The sequence below is a fragment of the Girardinichthys multiradiatus genome, chromosome 13, assembly GCF_021462225.1.
Source record: "Girardinichthys multiradiatus isolate DD_20200921_A chromosome 13, DD_fGirMul_XY1, whole genome shotgun sequence".
In the NCBI taxonomy this organism is placed as follows: domain Eukaryota; kingdom Metazoa; phylum Chordata; class Actinopteri; order Cyprinodontiformes; family Goodeidae; genus Girardinichthys; species Girardinichthys multiradiatus.
This window is the reverse complement of record NC_061806.1, coordinates 16,332,923-16,359,412: the sequence shown is the minus strand read 5'-3', so window position 1 is coordinate 16,359,412 and position 26,490 is coordinate 16,332,923. Positions and strand designations below refer to the sequence as shown.

Below are 26,490 nucleotides of genomic sequence, written 5' to 3'. Positions count from 1 at the left end.
AAAAATTGCTTATTTATGGACACTATCAATTTAATCAGACTTTAAGATTTTTTTGCAAAGAAGGACTGGCATAAATTTAGGGTTGAACATGTGCATCGCTGATAGACCTACCCCAAAAGACTTGCAGATGTATGAATAAAATACAAATTTTCTATACAAAAAACATTTGGATTTTGTATAAAAAGTTTTATAAGCCTTCTTCTATGCTGCTTATTCCATAGTGGGTCACGGGGGGGCTGATGCCTATCTCCAGCAGTCTACGGGCGAGAGGCGGGGTACACCATGGACAGGTCGTCAATCCATTGCAGGGCAACACAGAGACATACAGTACAAACAACCATGCACACACTCAGTCACGCCTAAGGGCAATTTAGAGAAACCAATTAACCTAACAGTCATGTTTTTGGACTGTGGAAGGAAGCCAGAGTACCCGGTGAGAACCCATCTTTCTATCTAGGTCCTTTTACTTCCAATTTACCATTATGTGGTACCTTTTGCAGGGCTGCATGGTGGCGCAGTTGGTAGCACTGTTGCCTTGCAGCAAGAAGGTCCTGGGTTTGATTCCCGACTGGGGGTCTTTCTGCATGGAGTTTGCATGTTCTCCCCGTGCATGCGTGGGTTCTCACCAGGTACTCCAGCTTCCTCCCACATTCCAAAGACATGCCTGTTAGGTTAATTGGTCACACTAAATTGCCCTTAGGTGTATGAATGAGTGTGTGCTTGGTTGTTTGTGTGTTGCCCTATGATGGACTGGCAACCTGTCCAGGGTGTACCCTGCCTCTCGCCCATAGACTGCTGGAGATAGGCACCAGCTCCCCTGTGACCCACTATGGAATAAGTGGTAGAAACTGACTGACTGGTACCTTTTGCCAGTGTGTCACATAAAATCCCGATGAAACACAAAAAATTGTGATTGTAACATGACAAAATGTGAAAATGTTTGAAGGGTATTAATTATTTTGCAGGTCACAGTATAAGATGTTCATTGAAAGATTATGTGTTTTCTGCGTGCTTTAGGGAGAACCATGTTCAGTGTGCCCCACCCTTGAAGAACTATCACTTAATCTCGTCTCGAGTGTCGTTCTGCAGCAGAAAGGAGAGAAGGGGGAGCCTGGGATTGGATCAAAAGGAGAACAAGTAAGACTGTTTTTCTTTCATCTAGAAGAAAATAGTTTTTAGAGTTAAAAGAACATAAAAGAGAATATCTTATAATGTTCACTGCATGTATAAGCCTCTTTAAAGTAATATATTGTCCACTTTTTATTTCCCAGGGGGAGCCAGGAAACACAGGTTCACCTGGCCTTAATGGAAAGAGGGTATGTGACAGACAAAAGACGTGGTACAGTACAGTTACAAATATAGATTGTATAAGGGGGGCCCACTTAGTATTTTTTGGAACAAGGCTCTTAAACGACCGCATCAGGAAGATAATCACAGCTAATTATGAGGCCTCAATCTGTCTCCCATAGGGATTTTTTTCCCAGCAGGAAACTTATTAGCAAAACGTCAAGGTACTCAAAAACCAATATCATCTGACCTAGCTGCCCATAGGGTGCAATTTAACTCTGAGGGATGAATTACCAATTTAAAAAGCAATCCATTTTTATCAAAATGGGGAATTTCAGTTATCTTTTTTTGTGTCTGTCTGCAGGGTAATGCAGGCAACGTGGGAGCCGACGGAAAACCGGTAAGTTCAGCCTTAGTTCGTTGAATGAGAATTTTTCTGACACTCAACCTGGTGATGTAATGAATTGCAATGTGGCCAACAGGGGAAATCTGGACCGAGGGGGGCCGATGGGAAGGATGGACAAAAGGGAGCAAAGGTAAGAGTTGTTATGTGGTTAAAAGATGAACCCTTGCCAAACTTATCAGTCAAATAAACAAATTTTTTTCCTGTGATTACTTTTTGTTCTTTGTCAAGTTGTATCATCGAAGATAGATGTTTAAATTAATCCTTGTTGATGCTCTACAGCTGTGAAAATAAAAAAAGAACTGCCGTCCAGTGACTCCACACAGGCCGATGAAAGCATTCTTGAAAAGAAACTGCTTGTAAAGACAATTTTAAAGTTTGTTTAAGATTGAATAAATAGTTACAGAGAAACGTGGCTGCTGTAAAGTGGGTGTTGAAGGCCTTGTAGCTTTTTTGTTTGCTTCTTCCTCTGTATTCTCAGAGTAACAAAGATCGAGTGCTCTCCTCCCTCTGTTTTACCAATGGTTTCCCGTTGCTTTAAGACACTTGCTGAAAAATAGCTAAATATGCAATTTTGTTTGAAACTATTTTTGAAAGTCACAGAAAAGAAGATATGATGGAACCATGAATAGTGCTCTCTACCAGAACATCCAGAAGGAAAGTGTCATCGGTTTGGTGGGAAGTTTTGGAGTGTGCCCCAGTCAGAGGATGGACTTTAATCCAAGATAAGACGTAGTGACATGACTCTAAACAGGCTCAAAAACTTTCCAGTGTGGCTGAATTAAAAACAATTCTAAAAAGAAATGTGAGCCAGAATTCCTTCAGAGTAATCTAAAAAAGGTACAGTTAGTTGCAAATGTTTGATGGTTGTTGCTTCTACGGGTGGCACAATCAGTTATTAGACTTGTGGGGGGGATTACTTTTCAAGATAGGGCGAAGTTTGTATGGACAGCTTTTGTTCCTTCTTTAAATGGAATCATTTTCCTTTTCATTCAAAACTGCATTTTGAAAGTACTTTGATTAACTTTGTCTGATATAATTTTTTTTTGATGACCTAAAACATTGAAGTGGAAAAAAAAATGAATGCATTTGTTAGAGGGGAAACACTTTTTTATGATAATATAGTTTGGTGCACTTAAAAATAACTATAAGAAAAACAGAAAGATTACAGCATGTTTAGATGTACAAATCAAGATAATCTTGTATTTTCTTAATTTATTTGTTGGATTAAAAATGCCACCTCTCTCATATAACCTTAACCATTTTTTTCTCCTTCATGTGTTATAGTCCTCTTATGAAAAAAAACAAAAAAAACAAGATAAGTTGAATTCAAAACTGGGTATGAAATCTAAAAAAAAACTGGAAATCGGTATCGGCCAGGAAATGTTTGATCACTGCACTTCTATCAGTAAAATATGAGGTATACACACACATGCAATAGCTAAATGGTGAGCACTGGAGTAATTTTGAATGTCTGTGCTCATACACCATACTTCAAATTAACACGAAAAGATTCTCATAGAATAATAAGCTTGAGTTAAGATACCAGAGTTTCAGAGTATCACAAAGGGTCTAATTTCTTTTATTTAAAACAAAAATAATTATAATCCCTTCTCCTGACATATACAGTATATACTGATAAGTGTAATAATGTCTATAGTTCATATTTATTTTAGTTTTGATACATAAACTTAAACAGAAATTAAGAATTCAAGTATTTCTTTTAGTTTGTAAACTTTAGAAACCTGTTAAATTTAGTTGTAGTTTTTAAGTAAAAACATTTACTGCTCTTTCAATTGATTAATGCTGCAAGCCGACATTAGTGGGTTAATTAGTCTGGCTAAAGCCAGTCTGCAGCTGGTTGCTTAACAGGCTGTAGTTTGCCAGTTGTAGTAGTATAAGAGCATGCTTTAATGAGAGTGACAAGTGTACTTTTTTAGCTTCAGCACCAACAATGACCATGTTTTTTTTTTTTTTTTTGCCAACATAAATATTTCCAAATAGCTGACTTTGTCTCTCATGGAAGTGAGTGTAAAATGTAGTAGCCTTTCGTTCCATACAGCTCCATATAGTTGGGGGTAACTCCTGTCACTCAGTAACTTTCTGTGTCTTTAAAAGGGTTTCAACTTGTAGGGTATGACAGAAAATGTTATTTATCATTTTTTAAAACCTTGGAATAATATGTTCATACCATGCCTAATTCAATGCTTTTTGTGTTCATCAACTCACCTTGCAATTTACTTTATGGAAGTAGCTAAACTATTGCCTTACTGCACAGCTACGACACTTTGAACATGAGACATGCCAGGCAACTGTAAACTTTTTGAAATAGTTTCAATGTGAAATCAGCTCGGCACTTCACCATAAAAAATATATTTTCTTCTTTGAATGTTTCACTTTTTTATTTAAGCCTTAGCAAAAACAAACTGTTGTGGATCTTGTTATCTTTAATGATTCTTGTTTGATTTTTGCACACACCCATTTCACAGGCATTTAAATTCCCATTCATGTACATATCAATATTTTCTGGAAGTTTTACTTAATTCCCATTTTAAAGAAATTCAAAAAGTAATAATATGTAATAATGTGATGGTGCCTTCTGATCTTTTACCAGGGAGATAAAGGGCAGCCTGGGGTTGGAGAACCTGGCCAAAAGGGTGAGAGGGTAAGTGTGTGAGATTGTAACAGGAAGTATTTAAGTATGATTGTTATGCAGAATAATTCTGACACTTTGTCCATCCCTAGGGTGACTGTGGTGTGTGCCAGCCATCAGATGTTGATAGCAAGCCAACTGGCCCCAAAATGCTTGAGGGAAGAAAGGGTGAACCTGGCCCTCCAGGTCCTCCAGGTCTTGGAGCTGAAGGCAAACAGGTATACTAGTGCTCCAGGAAATGAAACATGGAAAGAAAAATATGTCTCTGGCCAAACAATCTTATCCTGTTGATTAGATATATTAATACCATTATGATATTATTGTGAGTCATTCAGCATTGCTTTGGTTTTATTGCATATTGCTGTTTTGTCCTCATTAAAGAAAGAAAAAACGTGCAGCCGGCTTAAAGACAACATGGATTAGATCCATTGCTCATAACCCAAAATAAGCACATAAAATCTGTTCAGCATGTAAAAGCTGACATTTATTACTGGCATTGCAATTAACATTTTACAAACTTCACAAGACCAGGACTGATTCTTGGTTCTTTATTCCGCTACAGACAAAAACTGATTACCCGCCATCTGGACGACTGAAAAGTTTACGATGCTGGAAATATTTCAACCCTTCCGGCAAATCCACCCATAAAGCCTCTTGTACTAACAGAATATGTGGGGATTCTCGTAGTACCTTAGAGTAGTAGCCAAATATAATTAATCCCTTTAGGCGTCTGTAACCTATGCAGTTTACATGCAGTGTGCTCCTGTCCTTAGTTTTATGTCAATAGTTTTTATTCTATCTGAACAGACGGATGTTTGCTCAAAAGTTGCAGCTGAATAAGCACTCATCTTTACTTTTAACAGGGACCGTCAGGCCTGTCTGGTGCTAGGGGAGAAAAGGTATGTTTTCTATTTTCTTACAAAAAAAACAAAAATAAGTTGTGTATGTGTTTACACACCCTGGGCACACGTGCTACAACAATCCCCTCCCCAACTCAAAGCACATTTGGGATCCCTGTTGTCAGCTGTAAGGTTAAAACCAACTAATCAAGCCTTTGGAGTATTGTGTCAGTCTTTTAAATAACTCATTGCCCACATACATAAAAAAAAAACAAAAAAAAAAACACTTTCTTAATAATGCATATGGACACCTAAGAAAGGTCTTTCTAGTAATAATTGATAATTGTCATAATGTGAGATTGAGCAGGACCAAAGTGCATGTAGGACGGGAGCCACCTGGTGACAATGATTTAATAATATATGATAAACACTTACATGGGGAACACAGGCAGCGTAACAGGCAAAACACAGAACTGTAGAATTATGGATGTTAGCAGAGAATCCAGTAGCGAACAATAAAAACCAGAGAACTTAAATACTGAGGGAAGTGGCATGTGAACCAATAAACTGGGGGGAGGAGCTAATAAGGAGAATGTGAGACAGCTGAGGTCCAGGAAACCTTAACAATACAGAGGGAGAATGACTAATTAACCTGAAGAGCATGGTGGCCAGAACACAAGAACAATGACTAGATAGACCTCAGAACATAAACAAGAGGAAACCAGATCTATCAAGATATAACTAAACACATTTAACACCGGAACCCAGAAAGCAACAAAACTAAATACAAGTAACAAAAACTAAACAGAAGGAATCTAATAAACATGAATGAACAGAAAATTACGTGGCTTAGCAGAGACCGTAAACAAACACAAAAACCTAACAGAGACAGACTCTGGCAGATAATCAATTTTACAAGGCTACCACCTGCAGAAGGATCAGTCCAAATTGTCCTGTTTTATTATTTCAGGCAGCTGAGGTACAGGTACTCTAGCCCAGCTCCATATTATACCTTCAAACGTGTTTGGAATAGTTTTATCATCCTAACCAAAAATGTTAAAAAAAAAGTCTGCTGTGAACAAAGACAGCATGCCTTAAATCATCGAAGAACCCATACACTGGAATCACTCAACTTCGACTTCAAAGAGGTTGTTGAAATAATGAGGCTGGGACCACTTTCATTATTTGAGAGGTAACTAAATAAATCAGTAGTTATTCTTTTTAAATGAATAACTAACCTTGATTCTGTCAACTCTACAATTTTATTAACAGAAAAACATGGCTCCCATCAAAGCTAGAAGAGGTAAAAGTTTCTCTTTGTGCTTTTAGTCTAATGCCTCATGTTTTACTAGGGTGAGCAAGGCGAACAAGGAGGAAGGGGATTCAACGGTCCCCCTGGAGTCCCAGGTCTGCCTGGAGAGTCCGGTCGGGATGGATTAATGGGGCTGAAAGGAGAGAAGGTAAAATTACAGCTACCAGAACCTTTTAGTTCAATTTGCTGCAGCCTGATTAGCCTCTCAAGATGATTTACTCAGAAATATTAGTGTGAGTTTAAGATGTTGAATCCATCTGCTTTTCATAATCACTATTAGTCAGATCCATTTGGGATGTTTTTCATATTTAGTACAACTATTGGTCATTTACTTGGTTAAAAAAGTTCTAGCACCTAAACATCTGTCACTTTGACTCATCCAGGAGGTTGGTATTATCATGCCTTGGGTTTGTTTTTCCAGGGAGATGCATGTACTAGCTGTTCCTCCACTGGCAATGTGGTGGGTGATGGTGTAGCTGTGCCAGGCTCCAAAGGAGAGAAAGGAGATCCAGGATCCCCAGGAGCAGGGAAACCTGGCAAAACTGTGAGCTGGAGCCTAGTTTGATTTTAGCTCTGTACTATGAGAATTCCTGAACTCTCAAAGTCTCAGCTCACATTTGTTTTCTTCAGGGAAAACCTGGCTTACCCGGTGTGGAAGGGCCCTCTGGTCCCAAAGGAATCAAGGTATGAATTTCCATTTATTGTACAAACATATATATACAATTATTTACCATGGATTGTATCTTTTTTATTTACTATACTGCTGTCATTTTGATTTGTGGTACGCCTTGCTCCCAATAGGGAGAAGTTGGGGCCGCAGGAGTTGGCCTTCCAGGACCACAAGTAAGACAACCCCAAACATAAATGTATTTTATTAGGATTTTATCTTATATACCAACACAGAGCACAGGATTGTGAAGTGGAAGGAAAAAGATATTAGATTTTTTTTTACACTAAAAATTTGAAAAGTGTCTATCATTTAATACACCCATGAAATAAATTTAGGTCCTTGGTTGTTTTATGACAAAATGGGAAAAAGTTAAATATTATTGAAAGACACTTTGTTCTTAAAATCCATCATGATCAGTAAAGCAGCGCTACACATTTGTGTATCCATCATAAATTAACTATTCATCTTTGAGATAAGCATTGAAACGTTGTTTTTTTTTCCAATAATTGCAGAAAAACATGGATGTGTTCTTTACATTTAAAATCTTCCCACTTCTTATGTTGTTGCTTCATTTTTTTATGGTTTTCCTAGGGCATTGAGGGACCTAGAGGTTTCCCAGGACTAGCTGTGAGTTTCTCTTATACAGCCCTTCTTTTGCAAACTGCACATTTGTAACTTAGTCCAATCTGTTATTTTTTTTTCAGGGACCTCCTGGTGTTCCAGGATTGCCAGGCCCTGTTGGCCCTGCAGGGGAAAAGGTAGCTGTTGTACCAAAACTAAGACATTTACATCTTGAAAATTATCTTTTTAAACTTTGGTTTGTGTCTTTTTTGGTCACAGGGCTCAAGAGGTGATATTGGACTTCCAGGGCCACAGGGGCCAGAAGGCTTTGGAGGAGTGGGGCCCCCGGTAGATTTCAATATGTTGTATTGATGCACTAATGTTTATTATAATGCTTTTTTGGCCCTCACACAATGTGTCTGATTTACTTTTGACTCACAGGGTAGAGATGGAGTCATTGGGCCAAGAGGGCTTCCAGGAGCAGATGGCAGACCTGTGAGTGGTGGTCTTTTTCTTTTTAGGCTTTAATTATATTTGAATGTTTTTCTGTATATGCATCAAGAGTTTGAAGAAGCAAACTATACTTCATGTTTGGTTCTGTTAAGAGTTTTAGTTTCTCGTGAGTGTCTTCGGGAATTGTCCTTGATTTAGGCATTACTGATGATTTCTGCCTCGAACTATGGAAGAGGCAATGTCTGCTCCCATTTCATCCTTACCCCCTCAACTCACGCACTCAGCTCACCAAGAGTAACTGATTCTCTTTGTGCGTGTGTGTGTGTGTGTGTGTGTGTGTGTGTGTGTGTGTGTCTCCTTCTCTTGCAGGGATTTCATGGGGCTAAGGGTGTCAAGGTAAGTCTACCATTTTGTTCGGATGACAGAAACTGTAGGTGTCTGAATAGAAAGGGGTAAAACAGATGGTAATCATGAGAGAAGGCTTAACACCCTCCACTGACCGTGTCCTGCCTCACACCCACGGAACGCTTATGCAGACACACCCGTGCACACGCAGACCCGCGGCTATAGATAGAGTAGCAGTAGAGGTGACAAGTGTGGCACTGTTGGCAGATGAGGAGTTTTGTGAGCCTGAAGAGAGATGCCATGTATGAGACTATTAATTACCCCTTGTAACAAAGCCACAAGTCCAGACTGTCACTGAGAGGGAGGGAGAGATGAAGAAGCAAAGAAGGCAGGGTTTCAGGGTATGGGATGAGAGACTCCAGTGTTCATGAAGGATAATTTAAAAGTGGGAATAAAGTCAAGAGAAACAGAATGGAAGAAATATCACTTTCGACCTGGTTCTTGCAATGCAAGTGTCTGAGCATTTTATGGGGAATCTGTATTTGTTTGTGAGGCCACTCCACAGATATTGCGTATCTGCTGTTGAGTTTTAGTAGTGATAAAGATATGCACATAGCTTAAAGGTATTCGAGCTCCAGCATCTCCCTTTCTATGCATCTGATATTGCAGCACATGTATTTTGATCTCCAGCTCAGCCAGACAGCAAGTACATGTTAGGATATCCCCTGGCATAAGCATCTCAACTTAGAGGTATCCTATGTAATGCACATATGTCCCATCTATACCCGCTTGTCCATGCAAGGAGGGGTGACTGGTGCCTATCTTCAGTGGTCACTGTGTGAGAGGTGAGGTGCATCCTAAATAGGTCACCAGTCCATCACACATAGAAACACAAGACATACACATTCATAGGAAAGGGCAATTTAGAGTAACCAATTACTCAAAAACATCAAAAAATAAAATTTCATATAATTGGATCTTTACCAAATTTGTTGCTAGCAGCCTGTAACAACTATAACAACTATTTATTCACATTTTCTTAAATGGTTGGATACAAAGACTGAATGGAGAGAAAAAAGCCAATGTCCGAAAAACTGCAATAGAGCTCAGAAAACCTGGAAAACTGGTTATCAAGACCATATTAAAAGATAGCAAGAAAATTTGGCTTCTTAGTAGCAAATTACACTGAAATTAGTGGGGCTCTAGAACTAATATACATACAAATAAGCATTCTGTTGAGCAGGCAGTGCTTAACAATGTGCAAACAGCTTTATGTGAACTTTCTTTAATTGGTCTATTTATATACACATGTTTCAGGGGGAACCAGGAGAGTGTAACTGCATTCCGCCTCTGCCTACAAGTGTAGGTGGACCTGTGAGTACACACTTGCCCACACACATGTATGGGTTTCAAGACACACAACATGACATGCTGAAAATTATTAGAGCATTTTTGCACTTCTTTGTAGATGTTTAACTGTGAGTTAACAGGAAATGTAAAGGGAAGGGAAAAAAATGCTGTGTTATTTCTTCTCTGTGTCTTACTGCGGTTTGACAATTGTTGACATTTATTTTTAACATCACATTGTTCACCTTTGCTGCTCTGCTCTGATTTTGCCTATTTTTGCCTTGCAGGGAGCTCCAGGAACCCCAGTAAACATGTGGCAGCCTGGGCCTCAGGTTGAATCCATCAGCCAACATAAATGAAACTGAAAAACCTGTGCTTTGTTTGAAAACTTTGTCCCATTTTTTTTTTCAGGAAAAAAACATAGCAGCCTTCAGTTTGTGCTTGCTTGGGATTTATTTTCTTTATGCCAGTACTATTTGTAGTCTCTGTTTGTGTGTTGTAGGGCCCACCGGGACCTCCTGGCCCTCCTGGCCCCCCTGGACCTCAGGGAGTCATTGGAAGCCAAGGTCCTCAGGTAAAATAAAGGCCTTGTTAGATGGTCATTAGGATTTTTCTTTAGTTCAATTCAGGAGTTGCTCTATTTGACTGAATTGAACTATAATAATTGTACTGACTGAAACTTGTCAAACCCTTTTAAGTTTTCTACATTTCTGTGTTGTTTTAGGCTCAATGGTTTAGGTATTGTTTTCACAAAATGCAAACAAATTTTCAAACTTGTACATCTACAAAAGTACTTTCAAGAATGATAAGAAGGATCACTCTGTTTTGTGGTTTTGTTAGCATCTCCTTTTATGTTTTTTTTATACTTTTGCATTTTGCATTTTGATTTCAAACACTAATATAAGAAAACTATGCAAACCAACCTGCTAGTTTTGTCCAGTCTCTTTTTTCTTTAATAATGAATGCTGACCTTACCAGTGGCAAGTGAGGGCTGCATTACTTTAAATGTTGTTTTGGGTTGTTTAGGCACCTCCTGAATGAGTTGCTGTTGTGTTCTTGACATAATTTTGGCTGGTTGCCCACTCCTGGGAATGTTCACCGCAGTTCAATCTCTCTTTTTGTGGACAAATGAACACAGGATAGGAAGGGGGTCAGTAAAATTTTATTTTCATACAGGGCCATGTTGGTTTGGATAGCTTTTTCATCATATGAAAATATATTTTGTATTGCAGTTAAAGTGACAAAAAAAGCTAAAACAAACAGAAATCTGTAGCGGAGAAAATTATTATATTTTCATAAGGATCATAAGGAGACAGATAGTTGCCATCTCCATTATGTTCAATGAATGAATTAAGGTACTAATGAACTCCAAACAGATGGAAGAAACAAGAACACCTATTTTAATTGAGATGCATCACTCTGTAATCTGTTTTCTTTCCAGAGCAAAAACTTATTAAGCTACACTGGCTTTGTCATTGTTTAGTATGGTGTGTAAAAATATCTCACTTCATATTGAGTCTGACATACAGAAATGTAGAAAATGTGATAGGCTCTGAGAACTTTCCAGTCTCTCTGTATGACGTAGACTTTCAGCTTGGGCCTTTGGGTACACACTGTAAATAAGGCTTTTACATGCTTTGCTTCTTCAGGCGGTCCATGAAGTGCATGTAGGATATGGAATGACCATAAACAACAAGTATGTGTGCAACAGCTTAAACATAACCAGGTTAAAAGAAGCAAAACAACTTGATGAAACACACTAACCCATCTGGTGCTTCAAGCTCTAACCCAAACAGGAAGCAAGTGAGCAAGCTTTCATAATGTCTGTTGAGACATGAACAGTTATTTGAAGGTCTGGCTTAACACTAAGAAAGTTAATAAAATTATTGAATGCTTAATTATGAATTTGACAAATTTTTTAAGTTTGTTTCAATTAAACAAACCTTCAAATAAAGTGAAAATGCTGCAAGAGTCAAAGGTGTAACTAGAGGAATCAGGTGTGGGGAATTAATTGAAAAGCCATGTCTCTCAAGTTTATTTGGGCATTAGATTTTTTTGGATATGGCAGCACAAGGAACTGGTTGCATTGTTTGACCCTGCCCCTTTGACTCTGCCTTAACCACTGGTGGAGATGGGAGTGGCCAGCCCTTGATTGGAAACAAACTAGTTCAACCTCAGTTCCTTCTTTCAGGGTATCCCTGGAAACGACGGGATACCGGGGAAACCGGGTTTGCCTGGAAAGAGCGTAAGTAAAATTAGTAAAAAAGGGGTGAGAGGTGGTTCTTTGGATTTGATGTGTTGGGCCTTATGTATAATATTATGAAAACACACTTACTAATTCTATATTTTTGAAATTGAAAAACTAGTACACACATGAAGGTTATGTGATTTTTTTCAAAATCTCTTATTTCTAGTTACATGAGCACATTTATTAGGTTCAATTATGTTATTTGTTAAGGTTTTTCTTCTAAAACGGAGATTTAGAAAAAGTTTAGCAAAATGTATTCCCTGCTTTTTTAATTCCTACTTTGGCTGCATCTTGTCCATGAACACCACATATTGGCTGGGTTACAAGGGGCAGCCATTGCACTGTCCAGAGTCCCTAGATAGCCCTTCCACAGCTGCCCCAGCCACTTATATTACCACATCAACAGCCCCGAAAACCCCAGAACACATGGTCACAAGCCTTCAAAAGTTATCCTTATAACAGCTTCAACAGCTGTCAAAGTAATCTCCTTGATATCCAGACTTACAGACGAGGAACAGAGGTGAAACCTGTTATAATTCTCTCCTAGACATGTTGACAACCAAATTTGAACCTTGAACAGTGTGGCATACATCTTATCTCATACATGTCCTCTGGAGAAGGCTGCAACAGAGGAACAACTGAGGGATTTGGATACTTTTATCAGGTTGTGCAGAGCATCAGGTCATAAATCAAAGAATTTATGCAAGGCACTAAAATTTCATCAACAGTGTACATAGTACAAACTGACATTTTAAATATAATTCTAAAACATCATGACTTAAGAACACATTACTTTCAATCTTTTTGTCGTGCCTTGCAACTGGCGAAAGTAAGGAAAAAGACAGAAAATGGAAAAAAAATGGGTGGAAAACAGGGTCAGTAGAATGAACCAATCAATGTTTGTGTGGACTAAACACCTAAACTTTTGTACATATGTACCCCTCTCCCTCTTTTCCAACACCCTGTGGTAAGCTTTTCAGGGAACCTGGATAGTGTGATTCCTCAACAGGTGGAGCACACTCGTTGCCACACTTTCTTTTAAATTAGTATTATTAAACTGTTCTGCCACTCTTATGTGTTGTCCTAACTGTTCATGCAACACTGAAGAGTCCCTGAGTTCTCTGATTCTGCCTTTTCCACAAAGAACTTGGTAACTGGTGGAAATGGATCTTTACCGTTATTCTCAGTTTGGTTCTGTACTCAATCCAAACCAAACATACCCTTGGATGATCCAAGTTTTTAAAAACCTCAGGAGGTCACCCCTTTCAGGACACAACTCAGAGACCCCAAGAAGGCTGGTTGAGCTCAACTGCTGTTGAGTATATTTGCACAGACAATAGTCATACATTTCCTTCTTGCAAAATGAAGCTGCAAGATGGACTCAAGACACTAATTGGCTTGTGAGTATCGCCACACTGTTCTCCAGCAATGCAACTCTGGAGTTGGAGAGTCCAGCCCTACTCCTTGAGTTGGGTTCCAGGACTCACGCTGTTTCTGGAGGTGAGTCCTGCTATATCTAGGTGGTATCACTAAACCTCACGCATGTGCTCTGGCTTGTTTCCCACTAATAAAGCCACATTCCCTATCCAAGAACCCGATTATGACGCCACAAAGTGGTATACATACTTGCTATCAGTTTAAGGTAGTGAATGTATGAAGTGGTTTTATTTCAAAACATGTAACAAAAAATTTCAGGAGAGTATTAGTGTGTTTACATCTTTTACATGTTACTGAGAAACCCAGTTATTTATAAAATAAGAAGTAAATCTCAATGCAAGCATATCCTTTAATGCCTTAAATTATGTTAATTTTATTGATCCTGTCTTTTTTGGCCCTAGCCATAGACAGAAAAATATTACTGAAAGACTCCTCGGAATTCTTAACAATCTTCATAATTTTTTGATAGTTGGTGCAATTAATTACATTGCCATTTTGGTATGCAAGCTTGGCTTGTCAGAAGGAGTTTGTTAGTCACACAAAAAGTGATGAGAGAATGTCACTCCATGTATATGTGACTATTTTCGCACTTGAAAGGCCAGTATGCAACTCCTGTTCCTTGAGACATGGCAAAAAATATTATCATTGTTCTTATGATGTCTGAGAACGCAGTAAATATCTAGAAAGGGGGGGGGGTATGAAGATAGTGTTGTGATGTGTAACCATGCAAAATATGTCATAGTGGAGTTTTGGGGGGAATTTCAATAGATTGAGCTAACTTAAGGACTTAAAAGGGGAATACTTAGTACACACTTCCATGCATATCCTCATTTCCTTAACATTTTCTGTTTTATTTTGGTTTTCTTCACAAGATTATCCCATATTTGTCTGAAGGGAGGAGTTTTGCTCTCAAAATGCTCACAAACTGATTTTTAAAACACAAGAGCATACAGCTTCGAGATGTTTGAAAGTTTGCCATTTCCAGAGTGTAATAAAAAGAACTCTGCATAGTGGCATATAATCACAGAGAACCTTCCTTTGAGCAAGTCTACTAATGCACAAGGCCTTGTTCTAGAGAGAGTAATGGTCAACAGTGTGTCGTATAAAATAGTTTTCCTGGCTAATGGGTTTAGTTCGAAAAGAGTCAAATGGGGCTGTAATAACTTTGATAAAAGCCTAGGTGCTATTGACAGACTCTCTCAGGGGAAAGGGTCTCTTTTTTTTCTATATCTTTTAGGGCTGACTGTCACATTTAATGTACTTCGGTGTGCGAATGAACACTCTTTGTGTAGTAGAGATAGTGAAAATGCTCTATTTGACTTCATATGTCCCCTCAATTGCACAACTCGTAACACCTTTACGTCTTCTTTTAGGTTAGGTTAGTCAGTACCATTCCTACTCCTATGCTCTTTATAAATGTGAGACATCGGAATCAGCTTTATTCACCAAGTTTGTGCACACAAACAAAGAATTTGACTTTATTTCCATTTGGCTCTCGTTAATAGGGGGAGTGCTGGTCTAGTGTTCAGAGAGCAGGGAATTTGCTCTGTTTTGAATCCCACAGCCTGCCACTCTGGGTCCCTGAACAAGACCCTTAGCCCCTAAATGCTCCCAGGGTGCTACACAATGGTAGCCCACTGCTCCCTAAAGGATGGATTAAATGCAGAGGATAATTTCTCCATTGTGAGATCAATAAAGTCTAAATTATTATTATTATTATAAAAACTGTTTTAATATGAATATAAGATAGCAAATAAAAAGTTTTTTTTTGTAAATATGTAAATATATTTGTACAAATTCAACACATCATTGAATTTGTACAAATATACACTGTATTGATCAGGGCACTCTAAATGTTAAATGTTTATCAGCGTGACAGCCTGGGGAAAGAAATTGTTTCTGTGGCAGATGGTTTTTGCAAATAGCGTTCCGTAGCACCAACTTACATACACGTTTGCAATCTAGCATTGACTTTTTGACCTTTTTTTTCACATTGGAGACATTTACCCTTAAATAGGTCCTGCTATGATGTCAGTAGCTTTTAGTTTAACTCCCTAATTCTCCAAACTGATATTTTTTGAAGTCTGTCCAATACTTCCCACTTTTCACAACCTGAGTTTATAAAAACTGAGCTATTTCTTTAACAGCAGGGTAAATTGGTGTGTCTTTTTGTATTAGCAGGTGTGTCTAACTCCAGGTCCTCATGGGTCCTTGTCCTGCCTGTTTTAGATGTGTTCTGGCTCCAATATAGCTGATTCTAATGGTTGAATGACCTACTTAGCATGCCACAAAGGTCTACAGGAGCCTCATAAAGATCCACCTGTTTGATTCTGTTGTGCTGAACCAGTGAAACATCTAAAACATGCATAATATGATCACTGACAACTGACTTGGAACACCACTCTAGAATGGCATAGTGTTGATAACTGATCTTTTGAAAATATCCGACCTTTAACCCAGTTGCAGTCTTCGTGACAGTAAGGAATCTACATACTGAAAGACTGAGTTGCAAAAAAAAAAATAAATAAAAAACATCAGGTATCATCTGGAGAAATCTCTTGGTTTAAATTAAATCATTTTTCTGCCCTTTTCACTTTGACATTGCAGTTAGACATACTCAGTTTTGCTAGAAAATTAGGTTTTCTGATAGAAAACATTTGTGGTGAAGAAGTGAAGATTTCTCCAGCAAGTTGCAAAGAAGACATAAAAAAAATTGCAGGGGGTTCAGATAAAGATGAGATTGTCTGCTATCAGGTGGAGGAATGGAGATGGTATTGGACAAAAAATGAAATCTCTGTGTTAATTCAGGGCAGTAGGGCTGCTGTCAGAAAAGCCTGTTTCCTCTGATGAACACTGTGTGCTAATTTTAACAGCGTGCTGTTTTGGCAGGTTGGATGTGAGTAATTTTGATAAACCAGATGGGTGTCAATCAGATTGCAAATGTGGGGAATTGCAGTCAATTTCAAATCTGGAAAGCGAAACATCCCGCATGGAAGTGTGTGTGTCTATGTGAGAGAAAGAGAAAGATCTGTGTCTAGTTTACCTTTAGTTTTACAAAAACATCTGTACAGGATGAGAAAGAATGTTATCTATTTGTTTGCTTTTCAGGATTCTCAGTATGGGTAATTCTTTTTTCATTTGGCTGGAGTGTTGTAGCCTTGAAGAAGCTGAGCATGCTCATTACCTCAAATACATTTACATTTCATTTTTGATATGTCAAAATAACAATTGTAGTATTAAATGAGACAAAAAAATGTCTGTTTTGAGGTGCTTTGAGTGACTGTCAAGTAATATTTTGACCTTTTACAAGAGCTTTGTTAGATGTGGAGGGGAAAAAAACCCATTTGATATGTGTTTTGTCAAATGTCAAAAAAGCTTATCTGCACTTCTCTTCTGTAGATCTATACTGGACCGCACGCTCTTCCTCAAGATGCAACTGACGAACCCAGAGATGTAAGCAAAAATCATTTAGATGGTGCTTTTAGAGGGATTTTCACTCATGTTCCGATATATGCCATCCTACACAGGCTTTAAAAGTATAAGTTTATCTCAGTAAATTAGAATTTTATCAAAAGGTTCATGTATGTCACCAATTCAATTTTAAAAAGTGAAATGTGTATTTTTTTTTTAATCAGTATAAAGAGGGATATATTCCAAAAAATGTGTCTGGTAATTTTGGTGTTTATAGCCCAAAACAGGCCATTCAGGTGCTGTCTTTGGTTCCAGAATGAATCTCCCCAAAACCTGAATTAACTTTGCCTTACTCTCCTCTAAAGACTGCAGCTATTCCTGCACCATGTGCACCGTTTTCTACCACCTGTTTTCCTTTCACTCAATTTTCCATTATTATGCTTGGATACAACACTGTGTCAGTTGGCAGCTTCTTTAACATAGAACTTGTGACTTACCCTTCTTGTCAATGAGTCTCTGCTGGACAGCTGTCAAGTCAGCAGTCTTCTTCATGACTATGTAGATTATAACATGGCCATAACATACAATTTCTGTCATACTTTCAACAGTTTAAGCCATAACCATCAAAATTATGAAAACTAATTATGTGAAGTATATCACTCTGCACATAATGAGGTTATACTTCAATTGAAGTGGTGAAATAAATTAACTTTTCGATTGGGTTCTAACTTATTGAGATGCACCTTTACAGCATGACATGTGGCAATGAGCATCCATGTGTATATAGAAATAAACTATATTTCTATGTGTATAACACAGGAGGGATGTGAAGAGGGGTGTTCTCAGGGGTTGCCAGGGGTCCCAGGCATGGCTGGTGCCAAGGGTGAAAAAGGAGACCAGGGCAAGCCTGGTCCAACAGCCTTGGACAACTGTGACAGGGTGAGACTGGGAGAGGTTTTTTTGTAGCAATGTTTTCAGCCTCATTGCATAATTCTCCAGACGTGGAATTATATGCAGTGTTTCCAGTACTACTGTCGCTACTGTGATAAATGCAAAATGACAGTCCATCGTTTTGCATTGTGTTCAAGCGTGCATGGCTTGTTGTGAACCACTCTCTGTGTGATAGTGAGGCAGAACTCTAATAACTTCTCTTGTCTGCCTTTAGTGTTTGGGGAGACTGCAGAGGACACAAGCAACTGAAGCAACGGTTTGTTTGAAATTGCTGCCATATTAATGAGTCACCCACGTGTAAAAATATTCGTTTCCCTTCAACGTTTTCACATTTTTACATTACAATCAGCAGCTGCTTTGAATTTCATTAGGAGTTTATTTGATAGACCAACACAAAGTTTTTGACTCTGTTTTGTGATTAGGTGACTTCTGAAGGCAACTGGTTGCACTATGTTTTATTGAAGATATATCGGATTAAAGGGGGCTCAATACAAATGAACACCAATCTTTTCAGACTTTTATTTGTAAAAGAAAAACCTTCCATTTTACTATTATGGACAACTTTGTGTGGGGCTGTCATAAAATCCTGTCATAAAAAGTTTGGGGCTGCAATGTCACATAATGTGAAAAAGTCGAAGGGGATGAGTACTCCTGCAAGTCAATGCATGGGCATGTGTGCACTGTTATTTGATTTTTTCTCAGGCTGATCGATCCTGCACTGGAGCACCTGGAATTCCAGGAGTGCCTGGAACACCAGGAATAAAAGGAGACTCTGTGAGTGGCCTTTCCAGTATAGGGTTTACAAATGTCATCTTTTGTCAGATTGTTATATGTAAACAGACTTATAAAGGAATGTTTTATCTTTCCTCCACTTCAGGGTACCCCAGGAGAAAGAGGCCCACCAGGAATACCAGGAATCATGGTAAGGACTTGTATCATTTGTATTAGATGCTCATTTAAAACAGAAACCTGAGCAATTTGTGAGTTTTTTGTTTAACAGACACTTTTCCCTGGTGAATTTCTGTTCAGAAATGTCATCTGCTGGATGATGCTTTTTTGTGCTTTTATTAAAATTCTAACAGTTTGACCAACTTAGCATTCTGTGAAATTTATGACAAGAGGAAAAAGTTAAAACATAAAAGTTTAGAGTGCTTTGCAGTCATGTATTATTTTTGGCAGAGCGTTTGTGAGAGGGAAAAAAGGATTCATTTCTTTGTTATCATCTTTTTAGAACACCACCGCTGGTTTTTGTCTCAAAGCCCAGATTTGAAGTGACTCCATTCAAATGGAGTGTGTGCCTGATACTTTCTGTGTGGTCATAGAGCCCCCTGGTGGCCTACTGAAAAAAACGAATCCTTGTATCTAAACTTATTTTCCCTTAAATGTTAATTCAAAGAGCAGTATCAAGCTCTGTGCTGTGCTGCTACGTGCTGTTCAGTTCCAGGGATAAATAGATACCTGCTTTAATTAAAGTTGTGAGCTTGTTTTGTTCTGTGTTCATCCTTTAGTTCAGCTTGTCTCAGGTGTTTCAATGTGTTGCCATCATTGCTTTCTATCCACAGGGACCCCCTGGATTCCCAGGTCCTCAGGGTCCATCTGGCTTATCTGTAAGTCTCACTTATGTTTTCACACTTTAATTAGTTCTCTCTGTCCAAGAAAAAGAAAAACACTGGTTCACAGGGGTGTACAAATACAAATATCTGACAATCTTATATTCTTAAAAGAAATCCTACTTCATTGACAGTGTAATAATATAACAGCGCTGTTTCTTAGGAAAAAATTAAAACAAAAGTAAACAAAAATAAAACGACAGTTTTTGCAATTAACAAAATGTAAAGCAGAGGAGTTGTGATGCAAGGAATGCAGCAAGAATGGATAAATAAATGTAAACTAAACTTGTTTTTGTTCTGTAAAATGTTAACACATTAATGACATGTTTTTGTTCAAACTCGTTTTCTGAACTCACTTAATAAAATGGTATAATTCCAACAAGGTGTTCATGAACAGTCAATACCAAAAACTTTGTTAGTGGCACAAATATATTGTATTCATTTCTTTATTAGATACAAAATCAAAATCCATATATACAAAGGTTAATACAGGTTGTACATTAGCAGGCACTAAAAATAAGATGTGGTAAGATTGGTTTCATGATTTACTCTTCAAACCAATGTAAAGACTTATGCAAAACTTAAGCCCAGATAAAACTTTTGACCTTTTAACATTGTCTACCTTCACCAAGATTGAAGGTTTCTCATTGTTGATGGTGTTGTGAGTCTAACAAGCTTATAGTACAATTCAGAACACATTTTACGTTTTAGCAATTTGTGTGAGGTAGGGATGTTTGATTGTGAACGGTGGGGCACATTGAGCGAAATGTGCCACGATGGATGCGTGTAGGGACGGAATCGCTACACAGGGCTTGGCACTCTTAATAACTGTTCTAGTATCATTCAAGCTGGAAAATACACAAATCATATTGAAATTGTACGAGGACTCTTGGAAGAAACGTTTGGAGGATGTTTTGATCCCACTCTTTCTTCATGGTAGAGTATTTTAGTTAGAATGGAGAGTTCCTCACCTTTTTGGATCAGGGGCAACCCCAAACATGATGTTTTAATGTTTGAACAACATAGGTCTCAGGGTGGCTCTCACCTTTTGTCTGTAGACAAATACTTTTCTAGATCTCCAAAACTATCAGAAGCACAATTCATAATTGTTCACCCCTTATCTGTTGTTCATCCTTGCATTTCTTGCAGAATCACAGCCGGTAGCTTAGATATGTCCATAATGTGGCAAGATGGGAATGAAACAGCCCCTTGCCACAAATGAATTGATCCAAGGCTGGTACAAAATGTACTGTAGCAGCCTTTGTTTTCTTGATATTTTTGCAGTTTGGGTCATTTTGTACCTGACTTTGACAGATGTGAAACAACCAAAAAAGCAACATATGAAATGGGGAAGGGGTAAATGAACCTGCACCCTCCTGTGCAGACTGATGCACTGTCACTCCTCACCTTTTCCCAATGCTGAGCACACTCTACATTGGCGGCATCAGGATTCTATAGCACACTCCTCAGTAGGAGATGGCCCTGGAGCTTGCAGGACACTCTTTGACACACTTAAGCTTTCTTCATTGCGGATGAACCTCTCCCCTTTAAGTTTTTGTTGATTTGGAAAACAGTTGTTTTTCACCTGGAATATTCTCGGCTGTGGTATTCTTGCATGTAAGGCCATTTGGATGCAAAGCCATGATGGCTGCCCACTTCCAGGTTTGTTATACAACTGTTTCCCTTGTGTAAGAGACTGAGAGTGTAAAACCCATGCCTACAGAGCCCTCCTCTGCCCCCTTCTTCCTCATGCTGATTTATTGTTTGAAGAGAATGGAAGTGCCAAATGCTCGAGCCATGTGATTGCTGAGTGAAATCCATTTGCAGCATAGTCATTCTTCAAAGCAGGTGTTAGATGCTGCTGCATCCTGCTGTGTATGTGATTATTCTCCTGAAAATGTTAGTTTTTAAAACTTCCAAAACCATGAGATACCTCGCTAATAGCTCACCTCATATAATAGACATTTATATTGTTAATATCTAAAATATTGTTTAGAACAAATTTATATAATCATACAGCTACTTTACAGCAGATTCCATCTTTTCTTTGAAATGAAAATGCCAGTAGATCTAGCTTTATCTCCTCGTCTGTCTTTGCTTAGAGTCTTTAGGCTGTTGCCAAGCAACAGCTCACACCCACATGTGCATATCCATATTTACACCCAAATGTTGTTTAGCATTTTATTTACTGCACTATGACAGATACCTTTTAATATAGCTTTTCAGCATATGCTGTTGTTTAGATTATGTTTTGTGTGCATATTTTATAAAAAATAAGTGTTGGGTGGCAGCATCTGAATTTGCAACTGGAAGTATGATTTCAAAGTAAGTAATATTTGAGGATTCAAGACTACACCTAAACAGTTAAAGAGCAAAGAAAAAAAAATAGATTCCTACAAGTAACTAGTTTTTTCTCCTTGCTATTGATGTTGTTATCATTTTTTCTTACATTTTTTCATATGTATATACAGGGTTCCAAAATTATCTGTACCCCTTAAATTGTTTTTTTGGGGGTTTTTTCGACACTAGTGGCCTTTTATTTGTGTAATTTTTCAAATGTAAGCAGACAGGAAGCCGGGTGAAGAGAGGAGGAGACATGCAGCACAGGTCTCCTGGGTCAGGACTCGAACCCGGAACCGCTGCATCGATGACTGAAGCCTCCATAAATGGGTCGTGCGCTCTACCACTACGCAACGTGCCATGCCTGTACCTCTTAAATTTTAGTCACATTACAAAACAAAAATCTATGCATTTTATTGGGCTTTTATGTTATAAACACAAAGTGGGACACAAACTGTTAACTGAAAGGAAATGGTGCATAGATTTCTTAACTTTATACAAATATAAATTTAGTGTTGCTATCCCATAGCATGATGCCACCACCACCATTTTTCACCATTAGCATAATGTGTTAAGGATTATGTGCAGTTTTATTTTTCTGCCACATTTTCCACAAAGTATCTTCCCTCTCCGACCAGAGTGCCCTCTGCCATGTTTGTGGTTTGTGTTGTCCCATTTTGGTAAACTGCATTTAAGCTTTCTGATGGACCTTTTTTCCACCTCGGCTTTCTTCTTGCTTCTTTTCAGTAAAGGCCAGACTTGTGAGGTGCACAGCTAGTAGCAGTACTGTTAACATATAATACCTATTTGTGCCTTATGCTTTAAAGATTGATTGAGTTACATCAAATGTTCAAAGCTTTATCATTGACTTATCTGGTGTGTCTTTGGTCTTAATGGTGGTATCTGTTCACTATTGTTATCTAATAAACATCTAAAGCCTTTATAGAGAAGCAGCATTTTTGAAAGCATTTGGTTGCACTGGATTTTATTTAGGAGTACCAGAGGAATCTGAAAATATATGTATGAAACTCTTTTTTGAAAACCTTGTATTATTTCCCTTTGAATTCACAATTCTGCACTACTTTCTGCTGGTGTGTCACTCCCACCATCCTCTATAAAAATACACTTAGGTTTTTTCTTGTAACATGAAAAATTGTTCATACTTTTACAAGGCACTGTACCTCTCCTTATTTCTAATCTGTCCCTACTGCTGTCATCCTCAGGGTCAGCAGGGTGAGCGAGGGTCAGGCGGCCTCCCAGGGACAAAGGGCGAGCAGGTACACACCTGACAACCATTTTTCATTGAAATGATAACATACAGTAAAAATAATTGGTTTCCTTTTTTTGATTGATTGTATGATCTTTCCTTCAGGGCCCTCCAGGGACGCCTGGTTACCCTGGAACTTTGGGGCCGCCTGGGCTGCCTGTAAGTTGCTGGCTCATTATTAAACAAATGAAAGCATCCTGTCAAATTTAGAGAGGTTCCGATGACACAAGGGCCCACACTGATTAACTGCTCTTTTTTATGTATTTGTCAGGGATTGAAGGGTGAGCGTGGAAATCCAGGAAGTGCTGGTCAGAAAGGAGAATCTGTAAGTCGTTGCACCGTCACTGTGATACACAAATACCTGAGGCCCATATTGTAACCTATTGCCTGACATTCCCTTTCATTTTGTAGGGTCCTCCTGGTAGCCCTGGATATCAAGGACAGGCTGGTTCTCCAGTCAGTGTTTAATCATAAATTAATTATATGGCTGTTTGTTGTTGGAGTATTTCTTAGATAAAAAAGACTTCAATGTTCAATGTATCCAGGGCATTAAAGGTGACACAGGACCAGCAGGGCCTGTTGGTTCCAAAGGTGACCAGGTATGTCTAATACATACACACACAAATTTGTTGGCATACCTGGTAAATATGTGTAAAAAGCCCTAACAAGTTCAGATTTTATGAGTCATACATAAAATATGTGAAAAATCCTACTTTTATACAAAATTATATTTATTTAATGAAAAAAAAACAAACATGTAAAGAAGCAGTTGTTTTTAACAAGTTACCTGTAAGTTAACTTTAATTAGTTAATTAATAATATTTGTAACAATTGATTTAAAATAAATGGACATAAGCATTTTTTTATTATTCCATCTGTCAAGTCGATCAGAGTTTGTTGCGGCTTTTATTAGTAATCCATGATTTTGTGTCTCTTGTAACATAAAAATAGCATGACATAGTGACCAATTTCTTTTAGCCAATCTCAGAAATGTACATGGCACTAAAGTAAGGCAGATGTTGATCTCTATGAATAAGGAAATGGATAAAAGAAACTTGTTAATATCTACAGTCAGATCAGTAATTTGAAAGTTTGAAAAAACTGAAACAGTGACAAACAAGGCTGTATAAAAGACCAAGTTTATTTTGCCACCACACACAGAGATAAGGATGGAAAGTGCGATACACTATATTGCCAAATGTATTTGCTCAACCAGCAGAATAAGTCCAGTCATGAAATTCCCTGACTACTAAATATTCCATTGACTATGGAACACTGTTTATGTTAAGTTGTGTTATGTGGAAGCAGTTTGGAACAACAGCAACTCAGCCAGAAAATTGTAGGGCACGTAAAATCATAGAGTGGGGTCAACAGAGTCAATAGTCACAGACCCCCAAACTCACTGGGCATTCAGATTATTAAAAGTGCCTACAAAGCTTCATGAAATGGATTTCAATGACCAAGCAGCTTCATATATATCTTACATCAACAAGTGCAGTGCAAAGTGTCGGATGCAGGAGTGTAAAGCACTGCACTCTAGAGCAGTGGAGACGTGATATAAAATCTGTTGCAGAGGCAGTTGTATTATGGTGTGGGGCTTTTTTAAATTGGGTTTGGGCACTAGTTACAATGAAAATAACTCACTGAACATGTGGAAAGCACCTCATTCCCACTTTTAAGTATTGTGGGAGCTCTATGATGCTGTGGCTCTTTTTCCCTTCCAAGTAAACTAGGTACCTTGTTAGGGTGCATAGTGTGCTTTTCTTTGTGTGCTCCAGCCATGTGAAGGTTATGTTGAAAGGGGGTCAAAAGGGGGTTGTACAACAATTAATACCAAGGGGAATCGGCAAATAGTCAATTTCCTCCTAAAATGTTTCAGCAGTGAAATAAATGCTTAAATTAAAAAAAATATCTGTTTGAAAAGTTTAATACTGTAATAAAATCTTAATTGAAAAAAAAACAACTTTATGCATATTTACCAGGGGGATAAATAAATCCATTCACACCTGTACATGCTGTAAATCATCGCTTTGAAATTGTGGTTATCAGAAAAAAATTAAATACGTGTCCTTTTTTTTTTATTTAAGGGTTTTCAAGGACAGCCAGGTTTTCCAGGACCACCAGTATGTAAACTCTTTAACTAATCGTTTATTCTTTTTTTTTTTTTTTTACAGTTATTTTAGTGTTAGTAGGACATTTCTGTATTTTCTGTAATCCTAGGGTCCTCCTGGTCCTGCCGGCAAGCTTGGCAGAGAAGGCCTTCCGGGGCTCAAAGGAGAAAAAGTGAGTACAGATAAAGCATTTAGCTGTGAGCACCTTTCTTTGCATTTGAAAATCATCATGTGGGACAGTAAACATCATATTTCCAAAGGGTAATGATGGTTCCACAGGCTCTCAAGGACCACCTGGGCCACCTGGCTCACCTGGATCCCCAGGAGTGATGGTAAATATATTATTTACTTTCTTTTTTTTTAACATATGTGATTTTTGGTGTAGCTGTTTGGAGCTATTACTGATACGTATGCAATTTTAAAAGGGCCCTCCTGGCATTGAGGGAATAGATGGAAAAGATGGGAAACCAGGGCTGCGGGTAAGTCACACAACTTAATCACATGACTTAGCTGCCAAAACCCATGCAGACAATCCTACTGCAAAAACCTCTACCTAGTAGTTAATCTTTTAAAACAGACTGTGTTCACTTTTATTTTTATTATCAGGGAGAGACAGGCCCTCCAGGCCCAGCAGGACCCCGAGGAATCCCAGTGAGTATCACCTGTATCATTTACCCCACCTGATTTTCCAGATTTCCCTTCAATCCACAAAAAAATATAACTAAATAAGTTGTGCTGTAATGCATTTATGAACATAATGACTACGATGACTTATTTTCAGTGTCTTTTATGAGCATGCACACCCCTTGAACCTTTTCACATTTTGTTGTGTTACAGCCACAAATGACCATGTATTTCATTGTACTTTTATATGATAGATCAACACAAAGTAGCACATCATTATGAAGTGAAAGGGGAATGATACATGGTTTTTGAGTGGAAAAGAAGAAAGTTATTTTAAATGAAAGAAAGAAATAAGAAGTCCCTTTTGTAGTTTGCCACAAGTGATATAAGGCACAGAAATCATTTGGAAGAAAGTGCTCTGGTCAAATAATACCAAATTAGAGGTTTTTGGACTATAAGCAACATTCTCTTTGTGGCAGAAAACTGACTCAGCACATCACAATAAACAAGGGCAGTATTTACATGCATGTTTTTACAGATGCATTAAAAGGTTATGCACTTGAAGCTTAACACATTTCTGCCTAACATACTGACAAAGAGAACACACACAAGTGAGCCTCA

At 38.2% G+C, this 26,490-nt stretch overlaps 1 protein-coding gene across 2 annotated transcripts in view; it reads left to right on the top strand.

Annotated features, from left to right (window-relative positions):
• The window catches only part of col16a1 (collagen, type XVI, alpha 1), a 119,761-nt gene that overhangs the window by 82,110 nt on the left and 11,161 nt on the right, over window positions 1-26,490 (top strand). The window contains exons 23-58 of one of the 2 annotated variants that reach the window (XM_047383299.1): window positions 1,018-1,137; window positions 1,272-1,316; window positions 1,652-1,687; window positions 1,770-1,823; window positions 4,305-4,355; window positions 4,436-4,561; window positions 5,207-5,242; window positions 6,535-6,642; window positions 6,916-7,038; window positions 7,125-7,178; window positions 7,296-7,337; window positions 7,756-7,791; window positions 7,869-7,922; window positions 8,005-8,073; window positions 8,167-8,220; window positions 8,548-8,574; window positions 9,841-9,897; window positions 10,158-10,202; window positions 10,373-10,444; window positions 12,062-12,115; window positions 16,955-17,008; window positions 17,786-17,905; window positions 18,132-18,173; window positions 18,620-18,691; window positions 18,795-18,839; window positions 19,480-19,524; window positions 23,091-23,144; window positions 23,240-23,293; window positions 23,406-23,459; window positions 23,546-23,590; window positions 23,680-23,733; window positions 25,222-25,257; window positions 25,355-25,417; window positions 25,506-25,577; window positions 25,671-25,724; window positions 25,852-25,896. In XM_047383299.1, coding sequence (XP_047239255.1) covers window positions 1,018-1,137; window positions 1,272-1,316; window positions 1,652-1,687; window positions 1,770-1,823; window positions 4,305-4,355; window positions 4,436-4,561; window positions 5,207-5,242; window positions 6,535-6,642; window positions 6,916-7,038; window positions 7,125-7,178; window positions 7,296-7,337; window positions 7,756-7,791; window positions 7,869-7,922; window positions 8,005-8,073; window positions 8,167-8,220; window positions 8,548-8,574; window positions 9,841-9,897; window positions 10,158-10,202; window positions 10,373-10,444; window positions 12,062-12,115; window positions 16,955-17,008; window positions 17,786-17,905; window positions 18,132-18,173; window positions 18,620-18,691; window positions 18,795-18,839; window positions 19,480-19,524; window positions 23,091-23,144; window positions 23,240-23,293; window positions 23,406-23,459; window positions 23,546-23,590; window positions 23,680-23,733; window positions 25,222-25,257; window positions 25,355-25,417; window positions 25,506-25,577; window positions 25,671-25,724; window positions 25,852-25,896 — 2,172 coding nt within the window. The remainder of the gene's footprint in view (window positions 1-1,017; window positions 1,138-1,271; window positions 1,317-1,651; window positions 1,688-1,769; window positions 1,824-4,304; window positions 4,356-4,435; window positions 4,562-5,206; window positions 5,243-6,534; window positions 6,643-6,915; window positions 7,039-7,124; window positions 7,179-7,295; window positions 7,338-7,755; window positions 7,792-7,868; window positions 7,923-8,004; window positions 8,074-8,166; window positions 8,221-8,547; window positions 8,575-9,840; window positions 9,898-10,157; window positions 10,203-10,372; window positions 10,445-12,061; window positions 12,116-16,954; window positions 17,009-17,785; window positions 17,906-18,131; window positions 18,174-18,619; window positions 18,692-18,794; window positions 18,840-19,479; window positions 19,525-23,090; window positions 23,145-23,239; window positions 23,294-23,405; window positions 23,460-23,545; window positions 23,591-23,679; window positions 23,734-25,221; window positions 25,258-25,354; window positions 25,418-25,505; window positions 25,578-25,670; window positions 25,725-25,851; window positions 25,897-26,490) is intronic. The other variant, XM_047383300.1, reaches the window with a different exon arrangement.